Source organism: Schistocerca nitens, chromosome 7 (genome assembly GCF_023898315.1).
Source record: "Schistocerca nitens isolate TAMUIC-IGC-003100 chromosome 7, iqSchNite1.1, whole genome shotgun sequence".
In the NCBI taxonomy this organism is placed as follows: domain Eukaryota; kingdom Metazoa; phylum Arthropoda; class Insecta; order Orthoptera; family Acrididae; genus Schistocerca; species Schistocerca nitens.
The window spans coordinates 150,024,275-150,044,535 of NC_064620.1; the positions used below are offsets into that span (position 1 = coordinate 150,024,275).

Here is a 20,261-nt window from a genome sequence, read left to right on the forward strand (position 1 = left end):
TCCGGAGGCATGTTCATAGGACCTTTTTACCTCTTATTTCCTGTCACGAATCCGTCCCTGCAGTTTGTCCGTTTTTATTAATGTTCACAATGTATGGGTGTAGCTCTATGCCAGGCTATTGCCTTTGAGACTGAGCCACGTCACCGGTAGGGAATGAGGAATCAGCAGCTTGTACCCAGGGCTACTGTTTTCCTGTAGCGAGACCTTGATTCCTCACGGCAGTCTCTGGAGGCCGCTTGTTTATCCTGTTCAAACCGGATCTTGTGGAGCTGATGGCTGGCGAACACACATTGCGCGATCGACTGGGATCGCTGGCAGACAGTACACAGGGGGAGACCGTCACGGAAGTCCAGCCTGAGGATATGGATACATAACTGTAATAAAATCCAGTATGTTATGGTGGACGGCGAATGTTGTCGATAGACAAAAGCAGCGTCAGGTTGTAATGGTACTTGAAGTACGTAACCATTATGGTACCTCACCTGAACCTCTCGACAACATTCAGATTTGATTTCACTTTTGATACATCGATATGTTTATATTGCAACGATATTATTCTTATGTGTATTCTTTCTTTTGTCACTATGATCTTTGACGTACAGGTAACTCTGATTTTTGGGCGCGTAAGCGATAGTTAGTTAGTTGTTGAGTTGTTAGAGAGTCGGACCTTGAGACGGTCAAGTGTTGGACGTCATGTTGGAAAGACGCATAACGTAGTCAGCTTATAGAATGTGAACTTTAACAGTGACTGTGAGGAAGATGTTTTCAAGTATGTTTTGTATTGTGAAGTGATGTTTTGTGTTTACGTGATATTGCAATAAAAGCAATTAAAAGGAAGTGTAACTTTAATTCGGAGTGCTGATTGCTTTTTTTACATCACCATTGTCCTGCAAAAGTGTAATCTTCAAGAATGATTTGTGAAGCGCAGCTACAAAACTTTTGAATATAGCAGGATAAAACCTAGGCCTCTTTGCATCCGAGCTTGGAATCATAATCACCTAGATTTTCAACGATTGAGCCATGATTTTACGACGAGACCAGCGTGGGAAACACAAAAAGATGAGTGCCTAGTTTTTTTCATTATTACATGAAATGACTGTTAACTGTGCTCTAATGACACGTGCCACATAATATGACTGTTGTTGCCCGATAATGCAGTATTTAGCAGCGTGAGCAACACTACAATAGTTATTAAATTTTGACCTTTGTTGTGGTAGGGTTGTTAGAAGGTGTACCCCAGGAAAATGTGATGGAACAACTTGTATATGAACGATCTGTTACATGGGTGAGCTGAAATCTGAGATTGCTTGCTGATGACGCTTTTGGATCTTAGAGGGGAATCTTGGGAGGGAAGAAGATAATGTTTTCGCGACACGCTGTTTCGGAATTTGAGAGAACTAGCATTTTAGATAGACTACAGAATGAGTCTATTACTTCTAACGTTCACTTCGCGTAAGAATAGAAGGGCAAAATAAAGGAGATGAAGACCCGTGCAGAGCCGCACAGGCAGTCATTTTACCTTCAGTCTACTTGGCGAGTGGAACAGGAAGGGAATAACTAGTAACTGCACGAAGTACTCTCCCCCCATGCCCTGTACAGCTGCTTGCGGGGTCGGAATGAAAGTGCGGAGAGTAGCAATTCATACTCGTTACTCACTATAAATGACCCATTGTACAGGGCGTCCTTCACCAATCACCTGTTTACAGATTGGCACAGTTCATCGTTGGCAGTGGTGGGAGGGAGACAGCACATACGTCGCTCCCTTCTGGACTGTCCGCCATTTCACTAGCAATGGAACTGTGGACAACAGGGCATCACGCCCTTGCGTGCGAAGCTTTTGTCTGAAACGCTGTGTCTGTCGCTGCAACACGGCAGATTTCAATCGCAATGCTCCAAGTCGAAACTAGATCCTACGAAGGATTATAGCTTTTAGAATAACAGTGAACATCCTTAAGAAGATGCCGTCAGGTGTTGATAAAAAGCGAGGACCCCGATAACACCTCCATTGTGAGAGGGGCTATCATCAGGAGTCAGAGAGCATTTGCACTTCAACATGAGCACTATCTGCAAGTGATATGTGAGTCCGTTAGTGCAGGTGATATGTGTCTGTGAGTGCAGATCTTACTTTTCTATTCAAAATTTCATCCGTATAAAATGCTGGGGGTTGAGGAGAAGAAAGTTAGTCCCAACAAGGACTAGAATTTGGGAAATATGATAGTTCAAACCAGCGTCCGACCATTCAGATTTAGGTTTCCCATGATTTCCCTAAATTGCTTAGCGCAAATGCCGGGATGGTTCCTATGAAAGGGCATGGCGGATTTCCTTCCTCATCCTTCCCTTACCTTAGCTTGTGGTCCATCTCCAATGACCTTGTTGTTGAAGGGTCATTAAACGTTAATCTTCTTTCACATTCCAACAACGAGAAGAGTCACTACGCATGTGTTGATGATTTTTGAGAACGATGCAGGAACAACAGACTTTATGAGAGATTATGCGTATCTTGACTGAAATGGGTCAGATAACAAACAGAACTGCGTTGTATAGATCTATGGAAAGCCTTGCGATGTTCATGAAAGACTCTTCATTCTCACAACTGACTGTCTCATGGGCCGCAGCTGCTGTTGGTTTAATCAGACCTTGTTGTCAGGAATAGTGACCTCCAAACGTTACTACACCTGATAAACACGTTCTTCCTGCCGTGGGTGCAGAGGTGACAGACAAACCCGAGGAGTACTTCTTTTCCAACAGGACAGCGCTACATCGACAACACCAAATGGATGCACGCTGGTTGCGCGGAACATTTTGTTTTCCCTGGACGCCTAGTATTTCGTTTCGGTGCCCCGCCGCGTGTACCAAGGTCACCAGAGACGTCCGCTTGTGACTTTTCCTTGGTGGGTCTATTTGAGAGAATGTGCCCGTCTTAACAAACCTCATAGTTTAATGAATTTTGACTCTACCATTGCGGAAGAGTTCGGTATGATTGATAACAACAGCTGTTGCCCCGTGATATGAATAACGTTTGGCAGAGTTGCAAACTGTATTCGATAGAGTGGCCGCTCCTCGATGACATAATTTTTCGTAACTGTCCATGTAAATCAAATGGAAGATGTTAGCCTTTGATTTTGTATTTAGAGAAGTACTTCAGCAAAAATCAACATATTATACTTCATTTTAAAACCGTCCATTTACCACGGGTGACACTGCACTATATCCACTTCTAATCATAGAATGGCATTGGTTTTTAATCAAGAAAGGAACCACTTAGGTTTGTAGGTACTACTCCATTTGTTTAGGTTTGTAAGTACTATTCCATTATCATTCACATGTGCGCCTGGGACAGCAATATTTCTTCTTCCAATATTTGGGATGCTAACCATACAGCCAAGGCGTGACTAAATTGAAAACACGGTACCCAATGATATACTGTGAAGTAAATGCATGTAAGAGCGTCTAAGAATGAAAAATAGCAATCATTGAGTCAGCAAATCCAGAATGAGATTTTCACTCTGCAGCGGAGTGTGCGCTGATATGAAACTTCCTGGCAGATTAAAACTGTGTGCCCGACGGAGACTCGAACTCGGGACCTTTGCCTTTCGCAGGCAAGTGCTCTACCAACTGAGCTACCGAAGCACGACTCACGACCGGTACTCATAGCTTTACTTCTGCCAGTACCTCGTCTCCTATCTTCCAAACTTTACAGAAGCTCTCCTTCGAACCTTGCAGAACTAGCACTCCTGAAAGAAAGGATACTGCGGAGAAATGGCTTAGCCACAGCCTGGGGGATGTTTCCAGAATGAGATTTTCACTCTGCAGCGGAGTGTGCGCTGATATGAAACTTCCTGGCAGATTAAAACTGTGTGCCCGACGGAGACTCGAACTCGGGACCTTTGCCTTTCGCAGGCAAGTGCTCTACCAACTGAGCTACCGAAGCACGACTCACGACCGGTACTCACAGCTTTACTTCTGCCAGTACCTCGTCTCCTATCTTCCAAACTTTACAGAAGCTCTCCTTCGAACCTTGCAGAACTAGCACTCCTGAAAGAAAGGATACTGCGGAGAAATGGCTTAGCCACAGCCTGGGGGATGTTTCCAGAATGAGATTTTCACTCTGCAGCGGAGTGTGCGCTGATATGAAACTTCCTGGCAGATTAAAACTGTGTGCCCGACCGAGACTCGAACTCGGGACCTTTGCCTTTCGCTGGAAGGTAGGAGACGAGGTACTGGCAGAAGTAAAGCTGTGAGGACCGGTCGTGAGTCGTGCTTCGGTAGCTCAGTTGGTAGAGCACTTGCCCACGAAAGGCAAAGGTCCCGAGTTCGAGTCTCGGTCGGGCACACAGTTTTAATCTGCCAGGAAGTTTCAGCAAATCCAGAGTTCCTAAAAAATTTTATGGTTAGTTATTAAAATGTCAGTCACGTGTTGGAGTGGCAGGCATCGAAGACGCAGAGCAATATTTCCTCTGAGAGCTGGGGTGAAATAATTCGTTTCCACGACAGATCGAGCTAGAAACTGCATCTCAGTTGAGGAGACTGTCTGCTAGTTGTATTTCGTCAGGTTCTTTTACTGCTCACTAAATTCCAAAAGTGTGGGGCTGTGAGTAATACCTTGACTTTCCCGTAATCCGCGGAATGGCCAGCGAAAATTTGATGTTCAGCCACTGTAGATTTCTTCAGCTGTGGAATGAGAGTGTGTCGCTGTTGTTCAGAGAGCAGATGGTAACAATAAACGCCTCTTTTGCAGGTACGGTTCACAGCTCCGGCACCCCCGAAGGGACCGGAGACAGAAGGCTCTGTGAAGGACAAGGACAAAGGCAAGGAGAAGGACAAGCAGAAGGGCCAATCCACCGAGAGCACGCTGGCCTCACTGCCCAACCACCCCACCGAAGTAACCGGGCCGGAGACGCTGGAGTCACAGGTTAGTGGACTTCATCCTCAGCGCATGTGGTGTGGAACATGCCAAATGGTTTCCTGGAGTAACACGTTTTCCGGAGAACGTGCTGCTACAGGATGACCACTTATACGAATCTCTATTCTTACCTACCTTGCACACAATCTATGTTTAAAATGTGTAATGAGCTCACCAGCCACCCTCCCACCCTAAACGAGCGCACCGGCCGCTTTGAAACACTGTACATTGTAAGGGTGAGCCATTGATAATGACCAGGCCAAATATCTCACGAAATAAGCATCAAACCAGATGGCGCTATGGTTGGCCCGCTAGATGGCGCTGCCATAGGTCAATCGGATATCAATTGCGTTTTTTTTTCAAATAGGAACCCCCATTTTTTATTACATATTCGTGTAGTACGTAAATAAATATGAATGTTTTAGTTCGACCACTTTTTTCGCTTTGTGATAGACGGCGCTGTAATAGTCACAAACGTATAAGTACGTGGTATTACGTAACATTCCGCCAGTGCGGGCGGTATTTGCTTCGTGATACATTACCCGTGTTAAAATGGACCGTTTACCAATTGCGGAAAAGGTCGATATCGTGTTGATGTATGGCTATTGTGATCAAAATGCCCAACGGGCATGTGCAATGTATGCTGCTCGGTATCCTGGGCGACATCATCCAAGTGTCCGGACCGTTCGCCGGATAGTTACGTTATTTAAGGAAACAGGAAGTGTTCAGCCACATGTGAAAAGTCAACTACGACCTGCAACAAATGATGATGCCCAAGTAGGTGTTTTAGCTGCTGTCGCGGCTAATCCGCACATCAGTAGCAGAAAAATTGCGCGAGAATCGGGAATCTCAAAAACGTCGGTGTTGAGAATGCTACATCAACATCTATTGCACCCGTACCATTTATGTATGTACCAGGAATTGCATGGCGACGACTTTGAACGAATTACGGAACGACGACAGATTTTTTGCACGCGTTCTATTTAGCGACGAAGCGTCATTCACTAACAGCCGGCCGCGGTGGTCTCGCGGTTAAGGCGCTCAATCCGGAACCGCGCGACCGCTACGGTCGCAGGTTCGAATCCTGCCTCGGGCATGGATGTGTGTGATGTCCTTAGGTTAGTTAGGTTTAAGTAGTTCTAAGTTCTAGGGGACTGATGACCACAGAAGTTAAGTCCCATAGTGCTCAGAGCCATTTTTTTTTTTTTTTCATTCACTAACAGCGGTAACGTAAACAGGCATAATATGCACTATTGGGCAACGGAAAATCCACGATGGCTGCGACAAGTGGAACATCAGCGACCTTGGCGGGTTAATGTATGGTGCGACATTATGGGAGGAAGGATAATTGGCCCCCATTTTATCGATGGCAATGTAAATGGTGCAGTGTATGCTGATTTCCTACGTAATGTTACTACTAGATGTTTCACTGCATGGAGATGTACTTCCAACATGATGGATGTTCGGCACATAGCTCGCGTGCGGTTGAAGCGGTATTGAATAGCATATTTCATGACAGGTGGATTGGTCGTCGAAGCACCTTACCATGGCCCGCACGTTCACCGGATCTGACGTCCCCGGATTTCTTTCTGTGGGGAAAGTTGAAGGATATTTGCTGTCGTGACCCACCGACAAAGCCTGACAACATGCGTCAGCGCATTGTCAATGCATGTGCGAATGTTACGGAAGGCGAACTACTCGCTGTTGAGAGGAATGTCGTTACACGTATTGCCAAATGCATTGAGATTGACGGACATCATTTTGAGCACTTATTGGATTAATTTGGTATTTACAGGTAATCACGCTGTAACAGCATGCGTTCTCAGGAATGATAAGTTCACAAAGGTACATGTATCACACTGGAACAACCGAAATAAAATGTTCAAACGTACCTACATTCTGTATTTTAATTTAAGAAACCTACCTGTTACCAACTGTTCGTCAAAAATTGTGAGCCATATGTTTGTGACTATTACAGCGCTATCTATCACAAAGCGGAAAAAAGTAGTCCAACTAAAGCATTCATATTTCCTTACGTACTACACGAATATGTAATAAAAAATGGGAGTTCCTATTTAAAAAAACGCAGTTGATATACGTTTGATCTATGGCAGCGCCATCTAGCGGGCCAACCATAGCGCCATCTGGTTTCGCCCTTCAAGCAAGACAAGTTTCGTTCTTTGTGGTTTTTTCATTTGACGCTTATTTCGTGAGATATTTGGCCCGGTCACGATCAATGGACCACCCTGTATAAACAGGTATAGGGCGGTCATGTCGCCTTCCACTGCTGACGTAAGCCATGGCAGTGAAGTCGTTTGCATGTGCCAGGTGGTTGTATGGAATCAGGGCAGTAAGATGGAATGACGTGAAAATGTAACAGAATGGCAGAAAGAGGATATCGTGTTTGGAAGTAGTCAAGACTGTGAATGAAAGTGCTCGGCGGACTATGCAACATGTCCAGTAGTGGTCAACCACTCGCAGCCCCGTCACACGGCGTAAGAACAGGGCGCGCAAAACGGTCCTAACTGACCGATGTAAGGACACTGTAGTCGATACTCTTACTGAGTAATCGATTACAAACGCCTACTTTTCGGTGGATATCATATCGCCGGACTCCTGGAAGGTTTCAGTAACGGTTCGCGCCAACGGGCGGGGAGTTCCCCAATTAGATCGTGGACGCTTGTCAAGAGGCGGGCGAAGCAGTTGCGTCTGTGACGAGGACTCAGTGCCGGAACGGTTATGCTAATGTGAAGAAACATCCGCTTGATTAAGATTTTGAGGGGTTCAGTGAACGGAGGAGATAATTCCGTAATTGTGGAAGAAGTCTTGTCAATATAATCGCAAGAAATCGGAAGTTATAAGTAGGAATGAGCTCTCCGGATACTACGTGTGATGGTGTCATTAATGTCACGTGGGTGTTTCCACATTAACAAGATGACTGTTGATATTATCGGATCTTGGAAGAAATTATGTTGTATGTCAGAAGTCAGTTTACGATTTAAGAACGTAATTTGCAAGTTAATTTTTACGTTGCGTCTAGACGGAATGAGTGCTGTGAAGTTGCATATAGGACACATTAGGGGCCATTTACTTGGCTCAGTAATTATTAAACTGTGTTTCCACGGAGTGACTTATTTAATGAATATCGTTAAGTGTATATCCCTATAATATTACGAAGCAGTGCGTAGGCTGGTTTCAGACGCACGGTAACTTCAGCAACCGCCTGTGCACCTGGATGTAATCGCCAATCCTCTTCTCTCACTTGTCCGATAGCTTAGAGAACTATTAAATTAAAAAGGGGTGGTTACACAGGAACCAAAGTCGATTTTCACGCCTTGTGAGTCAGAATCGGTGTCGAACCAGACAGGAATTGCTGATGTCAGGGTAGGTACGTCCACTTCAAGCAGTTTCTCAGCGAAAATTACAAAGGGAACAGCATGCAGCGGGCGTTTGGAGTCTGGTACCTCAAAAAGGCCGTTGCTCACAGTGGCGCAAAACGCTGCACGAGTTGCGTGGGCCAGACAACACGAAAACGAAAAACACACTGGCTGACTGTAGGCCAACGAGTCGCGATTTATCCGTTTTTCTAATGATGCAAGATTGTGACTCAATGAGACGTTCAACCTGCAGTGTGTGGAGGGTGCAGTTTAGCCCTGAAGCGGTTCTGTTATGCTTTCAGGCTGAACAGATCCAGGACGTTTATTTCCCCATACTCAGTGACAAAGTGTTGCATTTTTCTAAATTTTCGTGATGAGTATGCTGTGGACACTCCTGGTTTCCAATATGATCACACCTGTATTCACGGGCCTCCACGTATACGTTTCTGATGTAACAAACACGCATGCACGCTGTAGCACCACGTCTAGCCCGATATATTTCCAGCTCTAGTCCCATAGAAATGTACGAGAATGTTTGGAACAGCAAGTAAATCACAACAATCAACATATCCGTAATTTGGTCGCTCTAAAGGATCTAATCATCAGCGAGTGACTTCAGCTGTGTATCATACAGATGGGAAAAAAAGCTTGTTGACTCTGTTCCTCGCTAAACAGAGGTCATTAAGAGGGCTAGAAGTTGTGTTAGGTAGTACTAGAGTGATTTATCACGGGCGTCACTGTATGTTTTGCAGTGTTCTTAACAACAAATATAGGCAGACACATACATACACACTGGAACAAGGACACATCTGTCCCAAAATGAGGTACATAATCTGCCTCAATTTCGATTTCAAAAGACTATCCACGGGACTTACCATTTTTCAATTCGTGAACCAAGTTATGCAAAATGTAAATGACAAAACGCTGCCAACCAGTATTTTCTGTGACTTGTCAAACGCATTGGAATGCGCAGTTCATTGTTTCTCCTCGAGAAGCTCAAGTATTGTGTTATCACACATCTTACCGTTAACTTTCAGCCTAAATAACTAAATGGTGGCAGAGTTTTGCACTAAGAACCCAAGCGGTGCACACAACGAAACAGTATCTTTGTAGAGCGGAATAATCACCACCAGTGCACCACACGGATTGATATTGAGACTGCCCTTGTTCTTATTTTATATTAATAATCTGCCACCATACATCCAAGATTTGAAAACAGTTCTCTTTGCTGACAATAAATAATAAAGTCCCTGTAAATAGACTATGTGTGAACATGACTAAAATGTTGTAGATAGAGTTATGTGCTACACGAGGCCTTAACGACAAATTTAAAAATAATGCATGAGGATAAAACAGTTCATGAAATGCGATACTATAGCTTCTAAGGTGTTCGTATTGATAACTGCCTTAAATGGGTGTCACATATCATAGATATTCTTAAATTTTTAAACTCCGTGAATTTTGCAACAGATAACATCAGATTTTGAAAATGAAAGTATCAGAAGTTGACTTGGTTTTCTTCTTTATACTCATTAGTGGCTTGTGACACCATTCACGGGCCTAAGTCTCACTCAGCAAAAAAGAGTTTATTCCACACAAACGAGTATTAACAATAATGTCTCATGTTCTCTCTAGAACCTCTTGTACATAACTTTTTAAACCGTTGGGTTTAGTGACAATAGCCTCTCATTTACTGCTTTGTGAAGTTTGTTGTGAGCAATTATTCACATTTCGAAAACAACATAATATTCACAAATACAATAGTAGAAGGAGAAATAATTTATATAATCCTTCATTCTGCCTTAGTGCGTCACAGAAAATAGGGATGGGAAAAATCGGCTCCTTAAAAGCCTTTATCGGTATTTGAGTTCCAAATAACTGTTTTTTCCCGTATTTGTTCGACCTCGATTATAAAAGGTTTTTTTTGTTTTTTGCTAATAATCGAGTGAAAACCCGAAATATAAATTCGCAGCAATGCTGAAATTTTTCCTTTTTAAATAAATCTTTAAAAAAAATTAGTAATTTTTATTCGGAAAATTTACATTGGTTTGAAATATTGAGTTATTAAAGATGGTAGTCAGTGCTATTTTGATGACAATGGCGACATAAACGAGCATCAAACATGTGGCAGAAAAGTTGGTGCAGCACTATGGAGACAACGATGTCCCTCCTGCGACCCGCCCCCACCTGGTCTGTACGGTAGTGTCTCCCTGTCGCGCCGGACATCCGCTGTATTGCAGAATGGCACCAACACTAGTCAGGAAACATTTTTACAAAGTCACGTAGCAATGAGGTACACTGCTTCGTTAGCCTTTAAAGATTAATGATTTGTCTGCCATTTATATGAAATAATGAAAAAGGAAGGAAATTATGGTGACAGTAATAAATCAAAAACTTAGCAGCAGTTCATTCATAGAATACAATAAAAATGTAGGGTAGTTGATCTGCTGCCTGTGTCTACGTAATATACCTTTATCTGCTTGCAGCCCTTGAAAACGGACTAATTAATGTTAGAAACAGAGTTCTCCTCCCTCAGTTTTCACCTTTAAGCACTGACCATTCGTAATGCCCAGATAGTGTATGATCCCCGCTTAGAACATTATTTTTGAGCAGAGTTTCAAAAAAATTGGAACCAGTAAGAGAATACTGCTATTGTTTGTCGTGTTCGTCCATTTACCACTTTTCAAGAAAAGCAGCGAACGGTGTACGGACAAAATTTGCTCTTATTTACCTATTAAATTTCATATTTTGATTCAATGTATTTTGAAAACTGAGAGAACCCAAATTTTTCAATCTTTGTTAAATTTCTACGTTTGTAACAGGAAATAAGAGGAATTAAAAGTCAAACATTTCCGAGACTGGTTATTTTGAGCGGTTTTAACAATCAAGTTAAAGTGCCTTGGAAAAACGGTATAACCGAAAGCCGGTTGTTTAAGCGACAACCGCCATCCTTAACAGAAATGTGTCACGAATTCAGCCGTAGAGAGTTTTGACCACCTACCCAGTGATATAAAGAATATAACAGACAGTGAAACGTCAAACACAAACTGAAATCATTTTTGTCTCACAGCACATTAACCATGTAATATAATTACAATCTCTCGTTATGATGTGCAACGAGTTAGTTTTACAATTATAACACACTTTTTGTTGGAGAAAGATATGGCAACCTGCTGATTACCTACAAGACTGTTTTAAGCTCTCTCTCCCTCTTTCACACACACACACACACACACACACACACACAGACACACACACACACAGAGAGAGAGAGAGAGAGAGAGAGAGATTAACATAATAGAAATGAATAGATGTTAGTTTTCAGCATATAATATGTTAGGTTGGCAACATGTACGTAAACAAACCAAACAGGACGAGACATTAGATCAAATATCTAGAACTGGCGATAGAAGACTAACAATGTTCTACAGAAATAAAGGCAAGCAATACGAAAATTGAGAAGAAAAAATTCGAAACATGAAAACGTGCTAACTTTCGTAAGTGAACTTATAGTGCGACCTCCAGTATGTGACCAGACCAGACAAAAAAAAAAGTCAACCAAAAACGCGAAGAACTGTGAGTAATGACTTATTTAGGTAAAAAACGAGATGTGAACTATTTATAATTTACAAGTATCACATATCAAAACAAAACTGTATCGTTCTAGATCCCACCGAAGATGCTTTAAGCTAAGAGGCAAAACTCATCTGGAAGAAATAAAATACATTGCAGCAATAAAACGTGGTTTTTAATTACGAAACGAATATTTGTGTGCTTGCTACGGAAGATTGCCAAGCAAACTTGTTAAAAACTGAACACCCGTCACAACAGGACCATGGAATGCCTCCAGTCAAAACTGTTGACCAAACACGTTTAGACATTTATCCAACTGGGAGACGAGACGATCAGCTCCTGTTTTGCAGAACTCCGTCGGTTGCTGACGGATGCACAACCGCACCCGCTCTTGCACTTCCTCGACCAACTAAAGAAGATGTCCTTATTCATGTCACCAAAGACGTGACTACAGACATACAATATAATTTCTTCAAAAAAATGTTCAAATGTGTGTGAAATCTTATGGGACTTAACTGGTAAGGTCATCAGTCCCTAATCTTACACACTACTTAACCTAAATTATCCTAAGGACAAACACACACACCCATGCCCGAGAGAGGACTGAAACCTCCGCCGGGACCAGCCGCACAATCCATGACTGCAGCGCCGCTCGGCTAATCCCGCGCGGCCCGGTATTTTGCAAATGGATAATTTGTCTGACAGCATCACGACAGGCCGTGGCCCAATAGCAGGGCCAATAGTGGAAACATCCCACATCACACCGCCAAGAAAACCCAAAACTGTTGATACAAGTTCCGGTAAGGTAATTATGACCTCCTTCTTCGACTCCAGGGGCCCTCTTCTCGTCGAATTCCTCAAGTGTGGAAACACAATCAATGCGTAGCGCTATGAAGACACTTTGCAGAAAATGCGCCATAAGGTCAAAAGGGCCAGGAATGCTGTCGGACAGAGTCATCCCGTTGGACGGTAACGCCTGTCCCCACACTGCAAACCGGACGAAGGGTACACTTCAGTCATTTGGTTGGGAAACACTGCAACATCCTCCGTAAAGGCCGTATCTTTCACCGGGTGAGTTTCGCATCTCTGACGACCTGAAGAAAGACACTCGTGGGCCAAGGTTTCAGTCAGACGAGGAAGCGCAAGAGCGGGTGCAGTTGTGGATCCGTTAGCGGCTGACCGTGTTCTACGAAACAGGAACAAATCGTCTCGACTCTCAATGGGATAAACGTCTTAAAGGATGTGGTAATTACTTTTTAATGGCACCATCCAAGGTCCAGATGCGGCTTTTCATTTGACTGTCCCTTATAAATATCGCGATTTTGACAAATCAGTTGTTGCCTAACACATTATGAAGTTTGTCGAAACGAAAATTTTGTTCCATACATCTACCTACTGGGAGTCTTCCATCAAAGATGCCGTTGAGGTGGCAATTACCACAACGACTTTAACTGAGACAGCGCCTGTATACTTCGTACTTCATGGAAACAAGTGCTATGTGCTGTAAGGCTACAGAGAAATGTGCTGAGTTATTCACCATCTAACGGACTCAGCATGACTCTGTCCGACAGCATTCCTGGCCCTTTTGACCTTATGGCGCATTTTCTGCATAGTGTCTTCATAGCGCTACGCATTGATTGTGTTTCCACACTTGAGGAATTCGACGAGACGAGGGCCCCTGGAGTCGAAGGAGGAGGTCATAATTACCGTACCGGAACTTGTATCAACAGTAGAGTCATCGACGTAATATCTGGTAGTGTAAGTGATTTCCTGACATTTTAATGACAAAACTCGGTCAGCTATAAGGTTCACTCAAATGAGAAAGAGACAGTTGGAAAAAAGAAAGTAAACTGTTTAATTTTTGCTCAATAACCCCCAAAACTAATAATACATTTATCCCAGTGTGAGACAAGACGGTCAATACCTTCATGAAAAAAGCAGTTGCCTATGCAGCTGTAGCCAGGATGCACCTCATTGTCAGAAGCAAATCGACAGCAACGAATGTCTTTCTTCGGGGCTCCAGAAATATGGAAATCACTTACGGAGAGAGTAGTGTAAGGGCTTCCCAGCGGAACTCCTGCAGCGTGATCCAAAAGGCTAGGAATGTTGACGGACGGCATCATTCTGTTGCAGGATATGCCCGCCGACATGTTGCTACGGTTGTTTCGACTGCAAATCGACAGCAACGAATGTCTTTCTTCGGGGCTCCAGAAATATGGAAATCACTTGCGGAGAGAGTAGTGTAAGGGCTTCCCAGTGGAACTCCTGCAGCGTAATGCAAAAGGCTAGGAATGTTGACGAACGGCATCATTCTGTTGCAGAATATGCCCGCCGACGTGGTGCTACGGTTGTTTCGACTGCAATGCAGAAGTTTCGCTGGAAAGTCTTACGTATCTTCCATACAGGACCGATCTCTCCCCGTGCGATTTCCATGTATTTGGAGTCCTGAAGAAAGACGTTTGTGGCCGTAAATTTGATTCATATGAAGAGGTGCACGGCTGCGTAGAATCACATGGTTCCGTAGCCAGCCATAAACATCATTCAGTGAAAGCACTGACTGTCTTCTCTCGCAGTGAGATAACTGTATTAACAGTTATTGCGATTACTGCGCAAATGATAAACAGCTTACTTCCTGTTTCTCCAACTGTCTCCTTTTCATTTGACTGCTCCTTTGTATAAAATGGCGCCGCACTGCGGGTTAGTAGTACCCAGCGGATAAAGTAATTCAGAATATCCAGGATGCACTCCTCCAACTGCAACGACTGGGGAAGGAGATGTCTTAATTTTGGGTACCAGGGCACTGCGGGGCCTGCTGGAGTGGCCGAGCGGTTCTAGGCGCTACAGTCTGGAACCGCGCGACCGCTACGGCCGCAGGTTCGAATCCTGCCTCGGGAATGGATGTGTGTGATGTCCTTAGGTTAGTTAGGTTTAAGTAGTTCTAAGTTCTAGGGGACTGATGACCTCAGCAGTTAAATCCCATAGTGCTCAGAGCCATTTGAACCATTTGGCACTGCGGGGAACGAAGGGGCGGATCTAGCAGCCAAGGTGGCGTGTCGTCATCCTCAGTTCTTTCAGTGAGGCATCCCCCTGCACGCTATCACCTCACTGTTGAGGTCCAAAGTCACGCGTCAACGGGAAGACGTGTGGCTTGAAGTGACCGACAGTAAGCTCCGTGCAATAAAGCCCACAACTCGGCCGTGGCGTACCTCTTTCCAGCCACGTCGACGGGACGAGCCCCTTCTTATTCTTCTCATAGGCCACAGTCCTATGACGCTCGGCTTCTTACTCGGGCTAGAAGACCCTCCAATGTGAACTGCTTTTGGCGTACAGATAACTGCGCACCACATTTGATTGGACTCTGTTTTATTTTTCGACCCGTGGCCCGGTCCATCTTGACGATGGCAGCAGAGATAGTCGTTGAAATCTTGAGTTAAACAAAACTGACAAGAAAACTGGGAAACGTTTAGCCAAGAACAACGCTGCAAAAAGCTACGTCCACGTAGTTCATGCTGCTGCCAACGAGGTTCATCTCTAAGAACATTACAGAGCAAGGTAGACCAGCGGTAAGTTGCTAGGCTAGTGTACGGGATGGTACTGGTTCATATCCACCCTCTTGCAATCCAGATTTCGGTTTTCCGTGGCGCGAATTTCGGGTTGATTCCTTTGAAAGGGCACGGCCGATTTCTTTCGCCATCCGACCCTAATCTGAACTTGCGCTCCATGCCTTATGACGTCGTCTTAGACGGTACGTTAAGACCTAATCCTCTCACTCTCCTTCCTTCTTTCCTTCCAACAGATTTCAGACAAAATGTTGCAAAAATCTGAACGTATCATCGTTCTCCCAGGCTCTTGAAACGACACCCGCCAGTTGCGGGTCCTTGCGGCGACTTGTGTCCCGGCCGCCACCCTACAGCACCCGGCGGGATGACGGGTGTGGATCGCCGATACGTTGAGTTGTGAGTTGCAGAGGCGCTTAACTTCCTCCTCTCGTGTGTTCCGTCAGCATATCTCCAGGAAATTCCAAGCTTCACGGTCAACTGGTCGCACAGACTTGCTAGTCCCATATCAGAGTCCTCACAGTGGCTTGTAACGTGTAAGCTTCCATTCCCGCTCGTTCTATTCCGCTGCTTTTTAGTGGTCGCAAATTTGATTAAAGGCAGCAGGAAAATATTTTGTCCAGGGTGAAGAACTCACACACATGTAAAGAAGGGAATGCTAAGAAGTGTTTACATGCAGCTCGTACCGATATAAAGCCCCTCTTTCGATTCTAATACAGCTTGATAATGTTTCGGTGTCATAATAGTAAGCTGAAAATAGTTTATACTTAATAATTGTGACGAACGACCCTTGTAAGTATAGTCCCTGTTCACTAGACAATAATTTCAAGCTGGCAGTACGTCAGTCGGCACTCATCCTTGCCGTTACCTTTGCAACCCTATTTCAGTCAGGTTACTGCAATTCTGGAAATTTCTCCACGCAAACTGCTGAAGTTTAGATGAAATCTCGTACAGGGTATTTACTGTTTCTCATCATGCACACGCAACTGGTGTTCTTAAACATTTGACCCACTTAACTCTTTACACTTATTATATTTCCCACCGAAAGTTTTATTCAGTGTTTTTTCTGTTATCGTACTTACACTTCTTAGGTCCCGTCCACACTTAGCTGTGCTGAATGTAACTTTATTCGAGTACTTTATTCTACCTATCTCCCTTCACAGTACGCTCTATTGCCCCTCTTTGTCTCTCACTTTACTCTGACTTGAAAAACGCACGTGTGCTCAAATCGAAAAAGTCGCTTGTCAGCACGAAAAATGCGTACCTCCGAAAGAAGCTGACCTCTTGTAGATACGGTATCGCTAAAAACTTCATACCATTCATGCATTACCTACACAATAATTCTTCACAAAGTCTCTCGCACTCTTGAGCACATCCGCTCCCACGCATGTAAGTCCTTCGTCATCTGTAGTTACTCGTTAAGCAGCCTACAAGCTCTCGACCAGTGCTTCCCTCGCCATCCTTTGGTAATGAATATCGAGGAGTCTCTTTAAGCCCTCTGAAAACACTGAATGTTCAGTGTCCTTCATTTGGACCCCAGGACATGTCGGGATCCCGGGCTTTGCTGACAAGGTGGCTAAACGGGCTACCTGTAACCCGAGCCTAGAGATCGGCACACCGCAGACTGATCTCCGATCGATCTTACGCCATGAAATTTTTGGAATCTGGGATACTAAAAGGCTCACCCTCAGTACACAAAATAAACTACGTGTTATCAAGGAGACAACAGGCCGGCCGCGGTGGTCTCGCGGTTCTAGGCGCGCAGTCCGGAACCGTGCTGCTGCTACGGTCGCAGGTTCGAATCCTGCCTCGGGCATGGATGTGTGTGATGTCCTTAGGTTAGTTGGGTTTAAGTAGTTCTAAGTTCTAGGGGACTAATGACCACAGCAGTTGAGTCCCATAGTGCTCAGAGCCAAGGAGACAACAAGTGTATGGATTCATCCATGCGAGCCACTCGCAAAGACACCGTTGTCCTTTGCCGGCTCGGCATCGGCTGACTCACGGTCATCTCCTAGGTCGTGAGGACCAACATCAGTGTCGCTGTAGTTCCCACTTGACTCTGGTCCACATCTTGCTGGACTGTCCAACACCATGAGGCGAACTCCTAATCTTCCCGCCACATTGCCTACGGTGTTAGGAGACAAAGCCTCAACGGCTGATCTAGCTTTAGGTTTCTTCGAGGGGGAGGATTTCACAACTCAGTCTGAGGGTGGGCGTCTGGCCTTCTCTCCCAGGTCTTCACCCCCCCCCCCCCCTCTTTCTTAACTCTTCCTCGCTCTTTCTTTGCTGTTTGTTCACCTCGATGTTCGTCTTTTCCCTATTTGTGCTTGTCTAGCGTTGTGTTTCTCGGCTGGAGATTTTAGCGTGTTGCACAGTAGCTGCCTTATCACTTTTTATTATTGTGATCAGCCAGCCCAGGTCATCTGCCAAATTATTTTAATACTTTCCACCCCTCTTTCTCCGTTTATTGCACGTTTCCCATTTTGGTTTGCTTCTTTCGTTCTCTCTTTCACTGTGATTCCCGGTTAGTTTTGCACCTTTTTGCTTTCCTCGACTCCTTTTGGGAATGGTGTTAACCTGAGACCGGTTAGCGTGAAGAAAAAGGGGCTGATGGCCCTGTAGTTTGGTCCCTTTACTCTCCAAACCAGCCAACCAACCATAGTACTCGGAACATGGAAAGTACCCGTTATCGTGTATTTACAGCGGCCTGCATAGGATTGATGTAGATGTAAATTCCGAATTCTGATAAAGAAGTGTCCAAAACAAAATCGATCTTTCCCTGTCTGTGGCTGGCCGCTGTTGCCAAGCGGTTCTAGGCGCTTCAGTCCGGAACCGCGCTGCTGCTACGGTCGCAAGTTCTAATCCTGCCTCGGGCATGGAAGTGTGTGATGTCCTTAGGTTAGTTAGGTTTAAGTAGTTCTAAGTGTAGGGGACTGATGACTTCAGATGTCAAGTCCCATAGTGCTTAGAGCCATTTGAACCATTTTGAACCCTGCCTGTGTGTGGTTTATTTAACAAATTAAAACCTAGAGGTAATTCAAAACATAACTTACTTATGTAAAAGGATCGAAATGTAAATATACGGTATATAACATCACAAAAAAGTACTACACGTGAACAAATTCTCACCTTCTCGTCATAACGAGACGGTGCCACTAATGTGACGGCGATTATCGTCTTTACGATGCGTCCAGTTAACGCGGTTCTGGGTGTTGTAGGCGGAGCAGCAGCGCCTGAAGTATGCAGCCAGGATGGCTTTGATGGTGGGGGGCGTGGTGCGGACCCACCAGCTGTGGTTCCTGTGCACCACCAAGGCAGCCACCGGCAAGGACAAGAAGAAGAAGAAGTAGCACGAGAAACTGGACTACTGACTGCTTATAGCGATTGTTTGTGGTCTACTCCACAACTGATGAATATGTGTGTTTTTGTGCTTACAGTATAGTTTACACATTTCTTCAACGAATTTCTGTTTCATTATTATAAAGCAAAATTTAAATCTTACGCTGCATTCATCTAGAAAGCAGTAATAAATGCATCTTAATACTTATATCGTCTTCTTCTTCTTTAGCCCTATTTATCATGGACTGTAGTCAGAAAATATTACTGGCGGGAACATGTCGCTTGTACAACATTTACAAGGCGTATGGCTCCATACCTATCAATTACAAATATTTATTTCACTAGTTAGTAATGAGAACTTTTCCTTGGTACGGAGGTATGATAAAGAATGTCTTAGGACATACTTGTATTGCCTAAGAAATATGGTATTCATATAAAATTACTACACATAATAACTGCTGGCCAGTACATAATCACTAGGAGGCGAAACATTTAGAACTGCCCACAGACACACAAAGATATATTGTACATTAGCCAGATTTTGGGGTTGTTTGGTTCTTTTTATCTAGGATTAGGTTAGGTAAAGTCACAGACCCCAGAGATGAAGGGATCCATCTCTTGTGATAAAGCACACACAGAACTGCCAAAATAACGTGCAACGTGAATGTGACTCTGGAATTCGATAGGAGCCGACAAGTGAAGAACTTCCGAGATACCATTTTCGGTTTTGCCGTACTTCGTCGTTTTCGTATTATAACATGCATGTTACGACATTATGCCGTCTGAAGGCAACTACACATTGAAGATTTATCACAAACATGTCACTCTTCGTACGATTTGTTATGATTAAATGTCAGTTAATTACATCTTATTAGTATAAGCCTTCAGTAAATCCGAAAATGAACAACGCTGTTCTTGAAAGTAGTGTGTGTACGTTGTGGTGAATTGGTTAGGGAGGCAGAGAGACGGAGACGAAAAATGCAGGTTCAGGTCTGGGTCTATTCTAATCTTTTTTCATCTCTATGTTTGTAACACATTCTGGGACTTCCGTGTTACTGTAATAGCCCGCATCTCGTGGTCGTGCGGTAGCGTTCTCGCTTCCCACGCCCGGGTTCCCGGGTTCGATTCCCGGCGGGGTCAGGGATTTTCTCTGCCTCGTGATGGCTGGGTGTTGTGTGATGTCCTTAGGTTAGTTAGGTTTAAGTAGTTCTAAGTTCTAGGGGACTGATGACCATAGATGTTAAGTCCCATAGTGCTCAGAGCCACTTTTTTTGTTACTGTAATAGAAGTATGTTCTGCAGTATTCGATATTATTTACATACAACAGCACTCTCTCTCAAGAGTGAGTTTGTTCCATTTTGTGGCTTTATTTTGATCAAACCACAACAGATTAAATTGCTATGAGTGAAATGAGCAGCAATGACATTTATATTCTTGCTTGTCACAAGTACTTGGTGTTTATTTCCGAATATGTCGCAATTTCAGTTGGTGTCGAATATAAGAGAACTACTT

At 44.1% G+C, this 20,261-nt stretch overlaps 1 protein-coding gene across 2 annotated transcripts; it reads left to right on the forward strand.

Moving 5' to 3' along the window:
• Positions 1-338: 338 nt before the first annotated feature.
• On the forward strand, positions 339-18,890 carry LOC126195327 (uncharacterized). 2 transcript variants are annotated; one of them, XM_049933894.1, is made up of 3 exons: positions 339-457; positions 4,739-4,912; positions 18,629-18,890. In XM_049933894.1, exons 1-3 carry the CDS (start codon positions 392-394, stop codon positions 18,758-18,760), a joined length of 372 nt encoding a protein of 123 aa, XP_049789851.1. In that variant the 5' UTR covers positions 339-391; the 3' UTR covers positions 18,761-18,890. The 2 variants fall into 2 exon arrangements, with proteins under 2 accessions (XP_049789851.1, XP_049789850.1); XM_049933893.1 differs by lacking the exon at positions 339-457 and having other exon boundaries at positions 4,489-4,912.
• The last annotated feature ends 1,371 nt before the right edge of the window (positions 18,891-20,261 follow it).

What these genes read in the sequence shown, in the direction of transcription:
- LOC126195327 (XM_049933893.1), top strand. Translation starts at nt 4,627, where the DNA reads ATGGCCAGCGAAAATTTGATGTTCAGCCACTGTAGATTTCTTCAGCTG. An exon ending in CGGAGACGCTGGAGTCACAG is followed by an intron (nt 4,913 to 18,628) that starts GTTAGTGGACTT and finishes TGGGTGTTGTAG; the next exon opens with GCGGAGCAGCAGCGCCTGAA.